Source organism: Rhinolophus sinicus, linkage group LG04 (assembly GCF_036562045.2).
Source record: "Rhinolophus sinicus isolate RSC01 linkage group LG04, ASM3656204v1, whole genome shotgun sequence".
Classification (NCBI taxonomy): Eukaryota; Metazoa; Chordata; class Mammalia; order Chiroptera; family Rhinolophidae; genus Rhinolophus; species Rhinolophus sinicus.
In genome coordinates this window covers 29,510,505-29,524,577 of record NC_133754.1, presented here as the reverse complement: position 1 = coordinate 29,524,577, position 14,073 = coordinate 29,510,505, and the positions used below count along the sequence as shown (strand labels likewise).

The following is a 14,073-nucleotide window of genomic DNA, read 5'->3' as shown; positions in this document are numbered from 1 at the left end:
CTTCTGTACAGAAAATGAATTATAGGGAAATCAATGGAAGTAGGAAGAAGTTAGGAAGCAATTGCAGTAGTGTAGACCAGAGGTGATTGATGGCTTGGACTAGGGTGGTATGACTGGAGATAGAGAAGAAATGTACACATTAAATAGGAAAGTGTAAAAGTTTTTGTAAAAAAGTTTTGTGTAAATATAAGATATTATTGTCACCTAAAGTGTTAATTACTATTTTCTAGATGCAGAAAGAATTGCTTGACACAGAGCTGGATTTATATAAGAAGATGCAAGCTGGAGAAGAAGTTACTGAACTTAGGCGAAAGTATACAGAATTACAGCTGGAAGTATGTTTCATCATAGCTACACAATGTTGTGCCAAAGAGGAGCAGCTGTAGTCGTGGTGGTTAATTTGAAAATATATTCTCCTCATTCTAGTCAGTGATTCTTGGCAGTCTCTGGCAAACATATTGGGAGTTGATATAGGAAAGAGGGAAGAAATTAACATTTTTCAGAGCTAGTAGAGAAAATAGTTAATGAGGGATGGCAACAGTTCTACCTATACACCTGAATCCTTCCACTTCTGGTGAATTTTGTTCCTTTTCTAATTTTGATTAACCTTTCCCCTAGACCAAAATATATTAAAACCTTTTTCAGTTGTTTTTATGGAGCTATCCTATGCATAAATAGGCATATTACATTGAGTTCTCTAAGAATCAGACTTCTGGTGGTAGAACTGTATTGAAGAACATGCGTATTTTGCCTATAGATGGCGCTGTGGATGTTTATAGAAGAGAAAATAAACTGCTTTCTTATAACTTAATCATGATTGTATAAGAAAATTAAGTGAAATTGCTTCCTATACATGAGACTTTTTAACATTTAGCAAAAAGATGTTTAAAAATCAGAATAACATTTTAAGTACAGAGACATTAATGTCATTAAAGTAGTTGGTACTTGTCTCTATCAGTTTGATGCCCCAATTTAATTTTTTATATTTTAGATTATTACTTTTGCTTAATTTGAGAATAATACTTGTTTCCAAATTTGTTAGCACTTGATCATCTTTTTCTAACACAGTACAAATCTATATTGAGTACTGGCATCCAGGTATTAAAGACTTAACATTTAGCAGCCACTGTGCTTGTCTTAAAGCTCTGTCTTATCTAACAGTCATAGGAAACCCTAGGGTGGTGTCCTAAACCTACACATATTTTGCATTTTCTGGAAACCTGAAATGGTTGCCTGTGTGTCCTGCCCAAGATAATAGGTTTTGAAAAAGATATTTATGTTGATATAGAACTATTTTCCCTGTTCTGGAGATTTCATATCTGGGTTGGTAGGATTTTAAAAAACAAATTATCATTCAAAAATTTTTAGCCCATAATTTTACTAGATATATAATATTACCAATATTATTTATTAGTTTATATTTTGGTTCTTTATCATGATATAGCTAAACACTAACATTTTCTGTTTGTTTTTTTATGATGGCTAAACTGTAGTGAGCAGCTAATATATATGCAGTAACGCAGTGTTTTCCAGAGTGTGGCCATGAATGCACCCATTCCATTTTTTCTTTTAACAAGATTATTCGTGAAAAAAGCTCGGAGGCCAAATAAATTTGGAAAAGTTTTCATTAGACATGATTTTTGACTCTAGGGTTTTTTAGAGGCTATTATGTATTGTTCAGTATTGCTCAAACGTATTTGTCCATGGGCTCCCTTTTCAGGGAACATTTTGTTCCTCAGAGTACACTTTTATATATGTTGCTGTATTAGTAACATTAATCCTTGTATTTTAGATTATTTTAGCTAATGTTAAGATATCTTGAAATATTTATACTTGCAGAGATTTGGCAGTGGTGCCTGCTTGACATTTCCACTTGGATGTTTCACATCGTCAGGCTCAACATGTTCAAAATTGTGCTTATTTTGCCCCTAAACTGCATCTACGCAGTTACGCCAACCAAAAACCTGAGAGTTTTCATTGATTCCTCCTTGTCCTTAAGTATTCATACCCAATTAATCACCAAGTTTTATCCATGATGCTACTCCTCCCTAATGTATTTTAAGTGCATTTATTTCTCTCTATCTTTATTGCCACTGCTGTAGATAAACTTCTGCCTTCAGTTTCTGGAGTTACTGTGTAGCCTACTGACCAGTATCCCAGCTTGTTCTGTTCTTCTTTCTACCCTGTTCTTAAAACTCTAGCCAGAATAACATTTTAAACTTCGATTTGATCACATCACTCTACTTCTCTGCTCTAAATGTTTTAACTGATTTGCATAGCTCTTGGGATAAAATTCAAAATCCTCAATGTGGTCCTGAAAGTTATTCATGATCTGGCTCTACCTGTCTCTCCAGCCTCGTCTCTCCATTCTATGTGGTCCAGCTACACTGGATTTTATTTGTTCTTTGAAGTACCATGTTCCTTTCAGTTTTGGTTCCTTTGTTCATGCTGTAACCCCCACTTCTGGGGATAATGTAGAGAATAAAATGGGAGTGGAGGGGTCCTCATGGAACTTTCATTCTAGTAGTTTATTTATTACAAATCTTAGTGTTCTGTGCAGATCTTTAATGTTCTATAAAATCTTTAAAGTATTTCCTCATTTTTCGAGTCACTTCTCATGAATAAAATCAAATAATTTAGTTGCTTAATGTCTCTTTACACCTCTAGTATTTGAGTTTCATGAGGTAAGGACTTGCACATAGGAAGTGGAAGTCCTTAAATATTCCTTCATAAATAAATGAAGGAATGGTGTGCTATCCACATAGAGTGATGTGGTGGAATATGAGTTACTATGGGACATTACTATAAGTGATCAAAATGATGAATTCAGAATAACTACCTACTGAAGTCAGCAGGGAAACAAATGGAAATACTGTTTTAAAGTCATAAATTGGAAAATACATTTATTGTGTATATAGGTATTTTGTATCTATGTATTAAACTGACTTCTGAAGTAATACTTAACACTATTATTTAGAAATCAGTAACTGCTGGTCTTTTTGTGATGCAGTCTCACTTCTTGGAGAATACGAATGTGGTAGAAAAAACACATTTAATAATTTCAAAACATTGCTTAAATTAATATTTTTTTCTAAATTCATTAGCTACCTACTTGGCTTATGCTAGTAATTATTATGTTTAACCTATGTGTCTCATTTCTTCTAGGCTGCAAAACGGGGGATTCTTTCATCTGGTCGTGGCAGAGGAATTCATTCAAGAGGTCGAGGCACAGCTCATGGCCGAGGCCGGGGTCGAGGCCGGGGTCGAGGTGTACCCGGTCATGCTGTGGTGGATCACCGCCCCAGGGCACTGGAAATCTCTGCATTTACAGAGAGCGACAGAGAAGACCTTCTTCCTCATTTTGCGGTACTTTCTCACTGCCCAACAAAACAAATACTGATAATTATTGTTGGGGATAATGGATATATTAAAGGAGAAATTATGAAAATGACATGAGTAATTTAAACCTATTAATCTGACCAAACAGTTTAATTAATCTATGATAATCTTTTGTTAATTATTTAAAAAACAAACTGTAGGAGGTTTTGTTTATTTCTGAAAAAAATGTTACAATTCTTACACTTAGTAGGCCTTCAGGTATTGTGAAATGAGTGTTAGAGAGGCAAGTCCTGTAGTTTCATTTGATACTTACGTTAAAGGAAAATTTAACACATTGCGTGGCCATCCAGTTTTTTTTTTTCCTATTAAGATGGAATTTAATCTGTTAATATTGTATTCTTGATCTAGCCGGTCTGGAAATGAAACAGCTACTGGTCCCAGTGGATGAAAATTATAGTTTAAAACTTGTAGAGCACTTATTTATGGGAGGTATTATTCTGAGTGCCTGATGTAACTCAGTATTAGTTTGATTATGAGGGTGGGTAACCTTTATTATGCCTATTTTAGAAATAGGGAAAAGGAAGCATGAAGAGATTAAGTAACTTACTCCTTTTTGAATAGTAACTTAGCAGAGCTGGGATCTGATTCTAGCGTCCGTTCTCTGTGCTGTACAGAACTTTCTGTGTGGAGTGTGTGTGTCTATTTAACGAGATTGTGGAATTATAGTTTTATTTTTGGGTAGGAAAGAAGGCAAGTATTAGTAATGACATATAAAGGACTAGAATTTTATATGATAAAGGTTGCTGTTTGTAGAAAAATCCTCCTACACATGTAAAATATAAAGTCCAACAAACCAAAACAAGCGTAATTTAATATGTTTAGCTTGCAAATGTCCTCCTAGAAGAGTGTGTTGTCTAGAGGAGTTTATAGTAAGAGTGAAAGCAGAGTCAGTTAGTGTTAAACTTTTGAATCAAAAGACCTAGATTCTCATCCTGGTAATTAATTACTTTGGATAAAAAGACTTAAGTTCTCTTACCCTCCCCTATCTTTAAATTGGAAATGGTACTAAAAAACTCAAAACATTCTGAGGATTAAATATTCTGCTTTCGAAAGAATTGATCATGTTCTGGGATCAGAATGAGTATAAAAGAAAAGACAATAAGGAAGCTCAGTCTTTGACCTTGTTTTATTTAAAGAATAGTTAAATCAAGTATAAGTCTCCCTAATTCTAGAAAGTGTAGAATTGTAAACAGTGTTGGATGATCTTACAATACCAAGTACTAAAATGAATTATTCTCCACTTTGTTAATCACCGTGAATTTATATATTCTCATTATATTTATTGGTATTTTAATATTTTAAAAACCATTAGGATTTTGGATTGTTCAAAATATTTATTTGGAGGAAATACTTGTTTTTAATTTAAAGCAATATGGTGAAATTGAAGATTGTCAGATTGATGACTCTTCACTTCATGCAGTAATTACATTCAAGACAAGAGCAGAAGCTGAAGCAGTAAGTACTACAAATAATCTAATTTATTGAAGATCCAGATTTAAATTTTTTATAAATACTGCTTTTAAGTTTTAATATAAATGGATTTTTTTAAACTTACTAAATAACTACGGTTTGACGGTAGGTAGAACACATGAAGTGGAATTCGTGGCCTCAAAGAATGTCCTAAAGCAGTTAGGCAATCCTATATGTAAAATGATATGATTCGACTATATAGTTAGCAAGTTGAATGTCAAGTTGTGTTGTTTTGAGACACCAAGAATTCTTCCTTTTTTCTTTCACGGGAGATAGGGCCACCCCATTTCCCATTATCCTATTTCTCAGATGGCCCGGAGCAATAGTGTTGGCCAACTCATAAAGAAGTGTCCCTAGTTCAGCATACCCCCAACTCGATCTCTGCAACTTTTTGCCCAAGACATGATATATAGCTGTAGCTTTTAGGGTCCTTTTAGTATAGTTGTCTTAAACTATGTATCTTTAATTGTGTTTCCAAAGAATGACAAGTAGATGCAACCTTGTCTTTATTCTGGGTTTAAAAGATTAAAAAAGGAAAATGGGTTTAAAGGTTGGGGATTCATAGACACCTTTTCAGCCCTGTGTAGTCTTTGTTCAAGATTGTAGAGAAATAGGTGTACCATATTGTCCTTGGACCGTGTTCCAAACAGCCTGATGTGAATGGCAGAGTTGGATAGTTTTTAGAACTTTTAAGTTGATTGTGGTCTAAAGTTTTGAAAAACCTTCTAAAAATGTATCTATCCTCTCTGTAGTAAATACTGCCTGCCAGCACAATGGTAGATTGCTGGGGGCTTAGGAGTTGCTCTTGGGACATTGTAGCCAATAAAACACTGGGGGTCTGGTAAGTCTCAGAACAGTGCTCAGCTGAGCACTGGATTAACCTAATTTCTAGGTTAGTGGGGTGGGTAGTGGATAGTTTTATAGTCTAGGAACTCCTAATCCTAGTTTTGTTTTTTAAATCTAGTTTTGAGTTCTCTTTCATTAAAAATGTTTTGGAAAGTAAAAAGTAATTTATAATTGATGAGAGTTTAAAACTTTCTTGTAAACTTATATGTAAATGTGTTATATTGAAAAAATAGATCTTTGATCAAATTTTCTGTCAAAGGTATTGTTGAATTCAAGAAAGCTTCTTTTAAATGATGACTTCAGTGATAATTTTCAACGTAATGTTAGATAGGTAGCTAAATATCTCTTTATGTTCTATTTGTTTTCTAGGAAACAGTCATATAAAACAATAGTAGTTGTTATTGTACCAATGATTAAAATACTGTATTATCAAGTTTGTGGATTTAGTAACAATTTTAAATCTATACTACTTTTCTGCGTACTTACTTGGCTGAGGGAGAAAAAAAACACCTCTTGCCTTTTAAATAATTTTTGGAAATATTGCTCTTGCTAAGGCTTATTGACATATGCCTTCTTTCTTGGGTCTTGCTTTTCCACCGTGTGTGTGTGTGTGTGTAAAACACTGAATTACATCAAGGTTGAATAAGTGACAAAATAGTTAAATCTAATGAGAGTTACCTTTTCAGGGTAAGTACCACTTCAGTTGGATTTACCAAACAGGATGAAAGAAAAACTACCATTGCTATGTTAAACATTTGAATTACGTTATAAAGGTTGTTAAACCATAAACATTTTCTTAAGCCAAAAAATTTCTTTAGATTTTGTAACATTCTATTTTAGAAGAGAACAGGAAATTAAGTTGAAGCTTATTTTATACAAGCAGAGTATAGCTAAAACAGTGGTTTTCAAACTTCTGGGTTTTAGGGAACATTAAGGTTTAGAAATTTAAAATTAGTGTGTTTGACATGGGGGAGCCAATTCTTTATTTTGTCAAGGAAGAATGCTTAAAAAGTACAAAAAAGATTGCATTTACCATCACCAGCATTATGGAAAATATACCAAAATGTAGGAAGATAAAGGATAGACCTTTCCAAGACAAGAAAATTGTCAACCTTTGCTAATGTTTGTTCCCAAATATTTCATTTTTTGTTATTTTCTGATCCATTGTCCTAGATGATTGAATGAATGTCTCTATTTTCTATAATCAGTGGATGCATAGTATTTCAAAGTGAAAATACAGGATAGGAATAAGGTAATTGAGACATTGAAATATGACTGAAAAGTGAGAAATTTCCCCCCAGGAAAGAGATTGAAGTATTTTAAGGAATAATAATAACATGAACAGAACACTTTTAGGTTTAGGTTAAACTGGTTATGATTTGACTCTGGTTAGTTAGGAAATTTTCTGTTTTCCTGTTTGTCTAGCACCACCCCAGTGTACTGAAGTTGGATTAAGTACCCAAACAGGACAAACAAAAAGTAGTCTCCTCCCATGACTGGTTAGAATGTTTTTTCTATTCTGAATTGTTTCTATACCTTTGTAAGATACCAAGATTTCAGAATAGGAACAGTTAAGCTCCCACTTTTTAAGAATCAGTCCCAAACTCAAAGAGGTCATATATATAGCTTTTTACATCAGAAGAGAATCTTATTCTACTAACAGTACGTTTTTGACACCCATACCTCAACTCCCAGTAGTTGTGAGGATTCACTATTTCAAAATTTGTGAAGTACCTAGGACAGAGTAAACCCTCTTAATATTAGTTATTATGAATGTTATGATTGTAGATCTTTTTTTTTCCTCCAGAATAAGAGATGATTGGAAACTGAATAGGAAACCAGAAAGAGTAGATGATTTCAAAACTCTCTGACCTGAAGTTAGAAGTACAAAATTGGAGTCATAGAGGATAGTGTAACATCAACAGTTGGAAGTTGATGGGGCGGCCTGAATAAATAGTAAATTAATAACAAGAATAATATGTATAAATAAATTCAACCAAGGTAAATCAAATCATGTACATAACAGAGTTTTTTGGTGTGTGTTTTTCCTAATTCACTTAACAATTATTAAGTACTGCTATATATGTAGTGGGCACTGTGCTACTAGCATTCGTAAATCTAACTCTGAAGCTTGTGAGAAAGGGACCATGCAGCTTGAACTCAAGAGTTAAAGGAATGGAAAGAAGTTTTTCCCTATAAGTTCTAAAAAAAATTAGATTTTACTTTTTTTTTAAAATTTGTAGTTCTTTAATGTAACTCCTACCTAAACATTGTATACTGTGGTTATTACGAACATTAATAAAATTGGTTTTAGCCTTCTTTTATAGATTAGTTTTAATCATTGTGGTTACTAAAAATGTAAGGTACACTAGGATTGCAGCTTTAACTCTTCTGACCTTAGGTCAGTTTTCCCCATGCTCTTTTTGCAGAACATTGATTCTACAAGAGCTCCCTTTACAAAGGATTCTCTTGTCAGATAAGTTTGTGAAAAGCTGCATTTTGTATATTCCATTCAAATTCACAATTTAAGTGACTTGAAAAAGCAGAAGATAAACACTCTTGTTTAATTTTGCTTAACCCAGTGTTTTCCAAATGTTAATTGTTCCCAGAGTAATTTTCCATGTAAGATAGGGAACCCGCCTCACAACTGCTTTTCATACTTTTTCTTCCTACATCATTTGTCAGATCTTCAGCCTATTTTTCCTTCTGTTATGTGTATGCCTACTTTCCTTAGTTCCTAATTGGCTGCTAACTTTGAATAACTATGTGCAAGAATAAATAGGCAAATTAAGTACACACACACACACACACACACACACACACTCACTCACTCACTCACTCATAGGGGTGTTATAATAGCTATGATTGATGTCAGAGTGGTAGTAGACTTCAGGAGGTTATCACTTTGTGAGGGGTGTAAAGCGTGTTGTTTTGTACACCTGAAACTAATTAAAAAAAAAAATAGACAAAGGACTGGAGCAAGCCTGTGAATAAAAAGCTTCAGCTTTTAAACAGACTTTTGTTTACATTTCATAGCATAGAAATTAGAGAATTGTAAAATGAACCTCCATATGCTCATCATAGAGCTTTAGCAATTATCCGCTTATAGCCCATTTTGTCTATATCTCACCAACTACAACCCTCCCCCTCCTTATTTTGGAGCCATTCTCAGTCATTGTATCATTTCATCTATAAACACATAGGCGTATGTCTCTCAGTGTTATAGCCTTAAAAAAATAAAACACAGTACCATTCTTACACTAAAAATGATTGATATTGCCTAAATGTTATCAAATACCCAGTCACAGTTTACATTTCCTGGGTTTTTTAATACATTTTTTACTCACTTTGTTTAGAACCCAGAATAAGGTTCATATCGTGAGGTAGTTTGATTGGTATTATTCAATCATGAAGTTATACACTGAAACATTTCATGGATATTGGTCCACTGTTCTCATTTATTGACAGGACTCTAATAGGTTATGATAGTGTACTTGCTTTCTGGTATGAAAAGGTGTTCTAGTTTCATCTTACACATTTTGTCTTACAGACCTGGAATTGGTCATTTCTCTAAGGAGCTCTGATTCTTTTTACTGGGCAGAGGTATTTAGAGACCATAACATGAGTACCAAGGGTGCTCATTACTACTGAGTATATTGCAGTCACTAATCCTTTTCAGTGGTCAGAGCTGGGAGTGAAAAAATATACATACATTTATACACACACATACAAATAGACATATACACATGTAAATTTGCATATATACACATGTATGAAGAAAATAAATTTAAAGTTTCTACTGACATTTCCCATTTAATTCTGAACTTAGGGTTTTTACACACACATACACACACAATAGGTACATAAGTAGGTAGGTAGGTAGGTAGGTAGGTAGGTAGGTAGGTAAAAGAAAATGATAAACTAAGAGCTCGTACTAATACTTGCAAGTTAATTCTGTATTATATGGTTTTTACTTAATCTCAGGCACCTTCATATCCCCTTTTTCCATGCTAAAAATTCACCATTTTCACTGACACCAACATAATTAGTTATGTGCTCTGTATATAAGTCTGAGAATGAAAATATCAGGTTTACCACAAATTATATAATTGCTGGGAAGAACTCCTAAAAACATTTGTAATCTCTGGGCAGGGAACCTGAGAACTAAGGATAAAGATGAGGAGATGATTTACTTCTTACTTCACAACCTTTGGAGTTCTTAAATCATGAACATGTATTGTCTATCCCAAAAATAAATTAATTTTTTGCATAAGTATTCCATTATATGGATGTACTAACTGTAATCAACCATGTTGATGGACTTTACATTGTTTTTATTTTTTTTCTGTATAGCAGTGAATACTCCTGGTGCACATGTCTCTGTACATATGTAAATATGACTATAGGGTATATTCTGGATAGATTACTGCTGGGTGAAATGATGTGTGCATTTAAATTTTTGATGGATAGTCATGAAATTGCCCTCCGTACAGGTCGTACTACATTTTGGTTTGTGGTTACCATGTGCTTTGTGTAGACCAAGCTGCATTTTTAGCAGTCTAAGTCTATGGTCACTTAAGTTCAAGCACATTCTATAGTCACTACCATTTTTACTCACCCCCTCCCTCCAAGTTTATGTTTTTGTCATTATTTTGTACTTCTATTGTGTGTGTGTATGTGTGTGTGTGTGTTTATGTGTATCTCTTACTTTCCTGTTGTAATTACATAGGGTCATCCTACTTTTGTTTTTTAACCTATGTACTAGCTTTAGTGTTGATCCACTGCTTTTATTATGTGTTTGCCTTATCAGTGAGATTTTTTTCTTCTTGGCAATATTTTCTTATTCATATTTTTTATTTTCCTTCTTCTGAAAAGTTCCTTTAATATTTCTTGTAATACTGGTTTGGTGGTGAAGAACTCCTTCAGCTTTTTCTTGTCTGGGAAGCTCTTTAGCTCTCCTTTGATTCTAAAAGATAGCTTCGTTGGATAGAGTAATCTTGGTAGTAGGTCCTTACTTTTCTTCACTTTGAATATTTCCTGCCAGTCCGTTCTGGCCTGCAAAGCTTCCGTTTAGAAATCAGCTGACAGTCTTGTGGGAGTCCCCTTGTAGGTAACTAACTGCTTTTCTCTTCCTGCTTTTAAGAGTCTCTCTTTGTTTTTAACCTTTGCCATTTTAATTATGATGTATCTTGGTGTGGGCCTCTTTGGGTTCATCTTGTTTGGGGCTCTTCATGCTTCCTGGACTTGTGAGTCTATTTTCTTCTCCAGGTTAGGGAAGTTTTCAGTCATTATTTCTTCAAACAGGTTTTCAATCCCTTGCTCTCTTTCTCCTTCTGGTATCCCTGTGATGTGAATGTTGTCATAATTGATGTTGTCCCACAGGCTGCTTAAACTATCCTCATTTTTTGGATTTTTTTTTTTTTCATTTTGCTGTTCTGTTTGGGAATTTTCTGCACTCTTCCAAATCACTGATTCTATCCTGTGCTCCCTCTTAATCTACTGTTGATTTCCTCTAATATATTCTTCATTTCAGTTAATTGTATTCTTCATTTCTGACTTTATTTTTTTATGTTTTCTATCTCCTTTTCAATGTTTCCTATCTCTTTGTTGAAGTTCTCACTGAGCTAATCTGTTCCTTAAGTTCATTGAACATTCTCATAACCATTGATTTGAACTCTGCATCTGGTAGATTGCTTGCCTCCATTTTGTTTAGTTCTTTTTCTGGAGTTTTGTCCTTTGTTGTCATTTAGCACATGTTTCTTTGTTTCCTTGTTTTGGTTGCTTCCCTTTGTTTCTATGTATTAGGTGTATCTGCTATGTCTCCTAATCTTGGCAGAGTGGCCTTATATGGTAAGTGCCCTGCCGGGCCCAGGAGCACAGTCTCCCTGTTCACCTGAGTCGGTTGCTTCAGGTGTGACCCTTCTGTGAGTTGTGTGTGCCTGTTGTAGTTGAGCCTTGATTGCTTTTGGCATGTCAGTGAGTGGGATTGACCGTCAGGCTGACTGGCTGTGAGAACCTGCCATGACTTCAGCAGGCAAGCTGTTATGCAGGGGCTGACCCCACAGAGCGGGAGTTGCTTTAGAGGGGCTCCAGTGCTTGCCAAGGCCAACCTTTAGATGCGTCCTTTCTGACACTAATTGGGTGGTGCTCTGGTGTGGTCTGAAGCTGGCCACCTGGGGTGTTGGTTCTGGGGCTCCTGTGTTGGCCAAGGTCAGCCACTGCTTGTGTCTGGCCTGAGGTCACCTGGTAGGAGCTACAAAGTGATCTTTGGTTGGTAGCTGCCTGTGCTGGGTTTGGAGGCACCTGGGAGTGGTTATGCTGTGAATTGAGGTCAGCTGCCAGTAGTTCCAGGGTTGGGCCGCTTAACAAGAGGTACAGGGCACACTGAGAACAGTTGCTGTCTGTTTGAGGTTTGTGGACCTTTGAGAGATTTTAAGAAAGTTTGTAGTGGGGGACCAGGACAGCACCTTATGTAGGTTAGTCTCCAAAAGAGGTTTCGCTGGATGTGTTAATTGGGTGGGGCAATTCAGTTCCTCCCTGTTATGTTCCTGGCACTTTTCGAGCTGCTGGCCCTTTGCTGGAACTCAGAGTGAATGTTTATGAATCTGTGCATAGGCCCTTTAAAAGGATGCTTGGGTTTCCAGCAGTCCTCTGTCCCACCCAGACTGAGTTTCTGGCTCTACAGGCTGGGAGCCCAATGTGGGCCTGGTATCCATTGCTCTTCAATGGGAAGCTCTGCAGCCGAGATAGCCCTCCCTATTCACAACTACCACAAGAGGTGTGGGACCAACCCATTTTGCGTCACCATCCCTCCTACCAGTTTCAATGTGCCTTCCTTATATCCTTAATTGCAAGACTTCTGTCCAGCTAGTCTTCAGGTGGTTGTCAAGGGTGGTTCTGTCGTTTAGTTATAATTTTGATGCAGTTGTGGGAGGAGGTGAACACAGCATTTACCTATGGCCATCTTGGCTGGAAGTCCAGAAGAATTTTTTTAAACTTTTAAGAGGTTATGTTGCAGATTACATGAAATAAATTTATATCTTCAAAAAGCAAGAATTCAGTTATTTTTAAAATTTACACAGCCAAATAGCCAAAAGCTTCTGATGAAGCAAAGTTAATAAAAAGTTAAATATACCTAGCTTTGAAAAGCATCCTGTAAATAACTTTAAAATTAAACCTTTAGAGAATTATAGGCTCCCCTTATAAATTTGAAGAAGCATGTGCTGAATATAGAGATTTACAAAATAAAGATTCAGAAATTTTTGTGAATAATTTACAGGAAATGTCACTAACATTTTTTGCCATTTTTGGCTAGATGAACAGTTAAGTTTTATGAGCAGACATTTTGCATGAGACAGTTGGAATTCTTTACAGTAATATATTTTTATGTAATAGTTACAGCTTAAAAAATTACAAGTTGTTTCTGAACTTAAATCTCCTATATAAGCACTTTAAAAATTTTTAGTTGTATGACGTTGTGATGAAGAGGTGGACTAAAAACTCCTGAGCTGCATTTTAATAGGCATGAAAGCTTTTAAATTTATCATAAATTTATGTGTGCAGATTTAAAATTTATACCTGGGGACTTTAATATCACACAACTCATAGTCAGATGTCATTGAACATGTAATTGTTTCTACATTTCACATTATGCTATACTTTGAGATTATACTATAAATCTTTTGTGACTATGAGTTATTTCTGTATGTTGCTAACATTGATTTATGTTAGTTCATGTTACTTTAATTTGAATGCACTATTTCCAAAGCAGCAACTTAATGTAGCAAGAACTTAAGTTTACTAAGTTTAAGTTTTATCATATGCAATTCTGAAATCGTTGTAGGAAGCACTTTAGTTTTGAATAGAAAACTTAAGAGTTTTATCCATTGTAATCATAATACATCAAACATTTTATGGTATTTGTGATGTAATTTAAAAATAATGTGATACTTTCCACATGCAAAATTATTATTTTGTTAAGTGTCTAGTTTACAGTTACTATATATGCCATTTGTAAATTAACAGGAATTAAAATGCAATAAAATATATTTAGTTTGTTAATTCTAATTTAGACTTTGATTCAGAATCTACATCCAGGATCTTGAAGTGCTTTGAGATTATTGCCTTGAATAGCAATTACTATATCATAGATGTGTAGACATATGTCCTTCTACTCAGATATTGGCCAGTACTGAAATAACGCTAGTCAGTTATGAGTAATTGTTCTTGTTTTATTTTTGAAGGAATAGCCAGTCACTAGGCTGATTTTAGAAATACGTAATCATAAAAAAGTAAATTATAATAACAAATAGTAAATAGAGAAATAAATAACCAGAAAGCAAATTAATAGACAGCTGT

The 14,073-nt window shown here is 34.7% G+C and overlaps 1 protein-coding gene across 22 annotated transcripts in view; it reads left to right on the top strand.

Moving 5' to 3' along the window:
• RBM26 (RNA binding motif protein 26) overlaps positions 1 to 14,073 on the top strand; it is a 77,850-nt gene that overhangs the window by 52,488 nt on the left and 11,289 nt on the right. For all 22 annotated transcript variants that reach the window (XM_019742573.2, XM_019742578.2, XM_074329422.1 and 19 more), the window contains 3 exons: positions 231 to 335; positions 3,166 to 3,366; positions 4,768 to 4,854. In XM_019742573.2, coding sequence (XP_019598132.1) covers positions 231 to 335; positions 3,166 to 3,366; positions 4,768 to 4,854 — 393 coding nt within the window. The remainder of the gene's footprint in view (positions 1 to 230; positions 336 to 3,165; positions 3,367 to 4,767; positions 4,855 to 14,073) is intronic.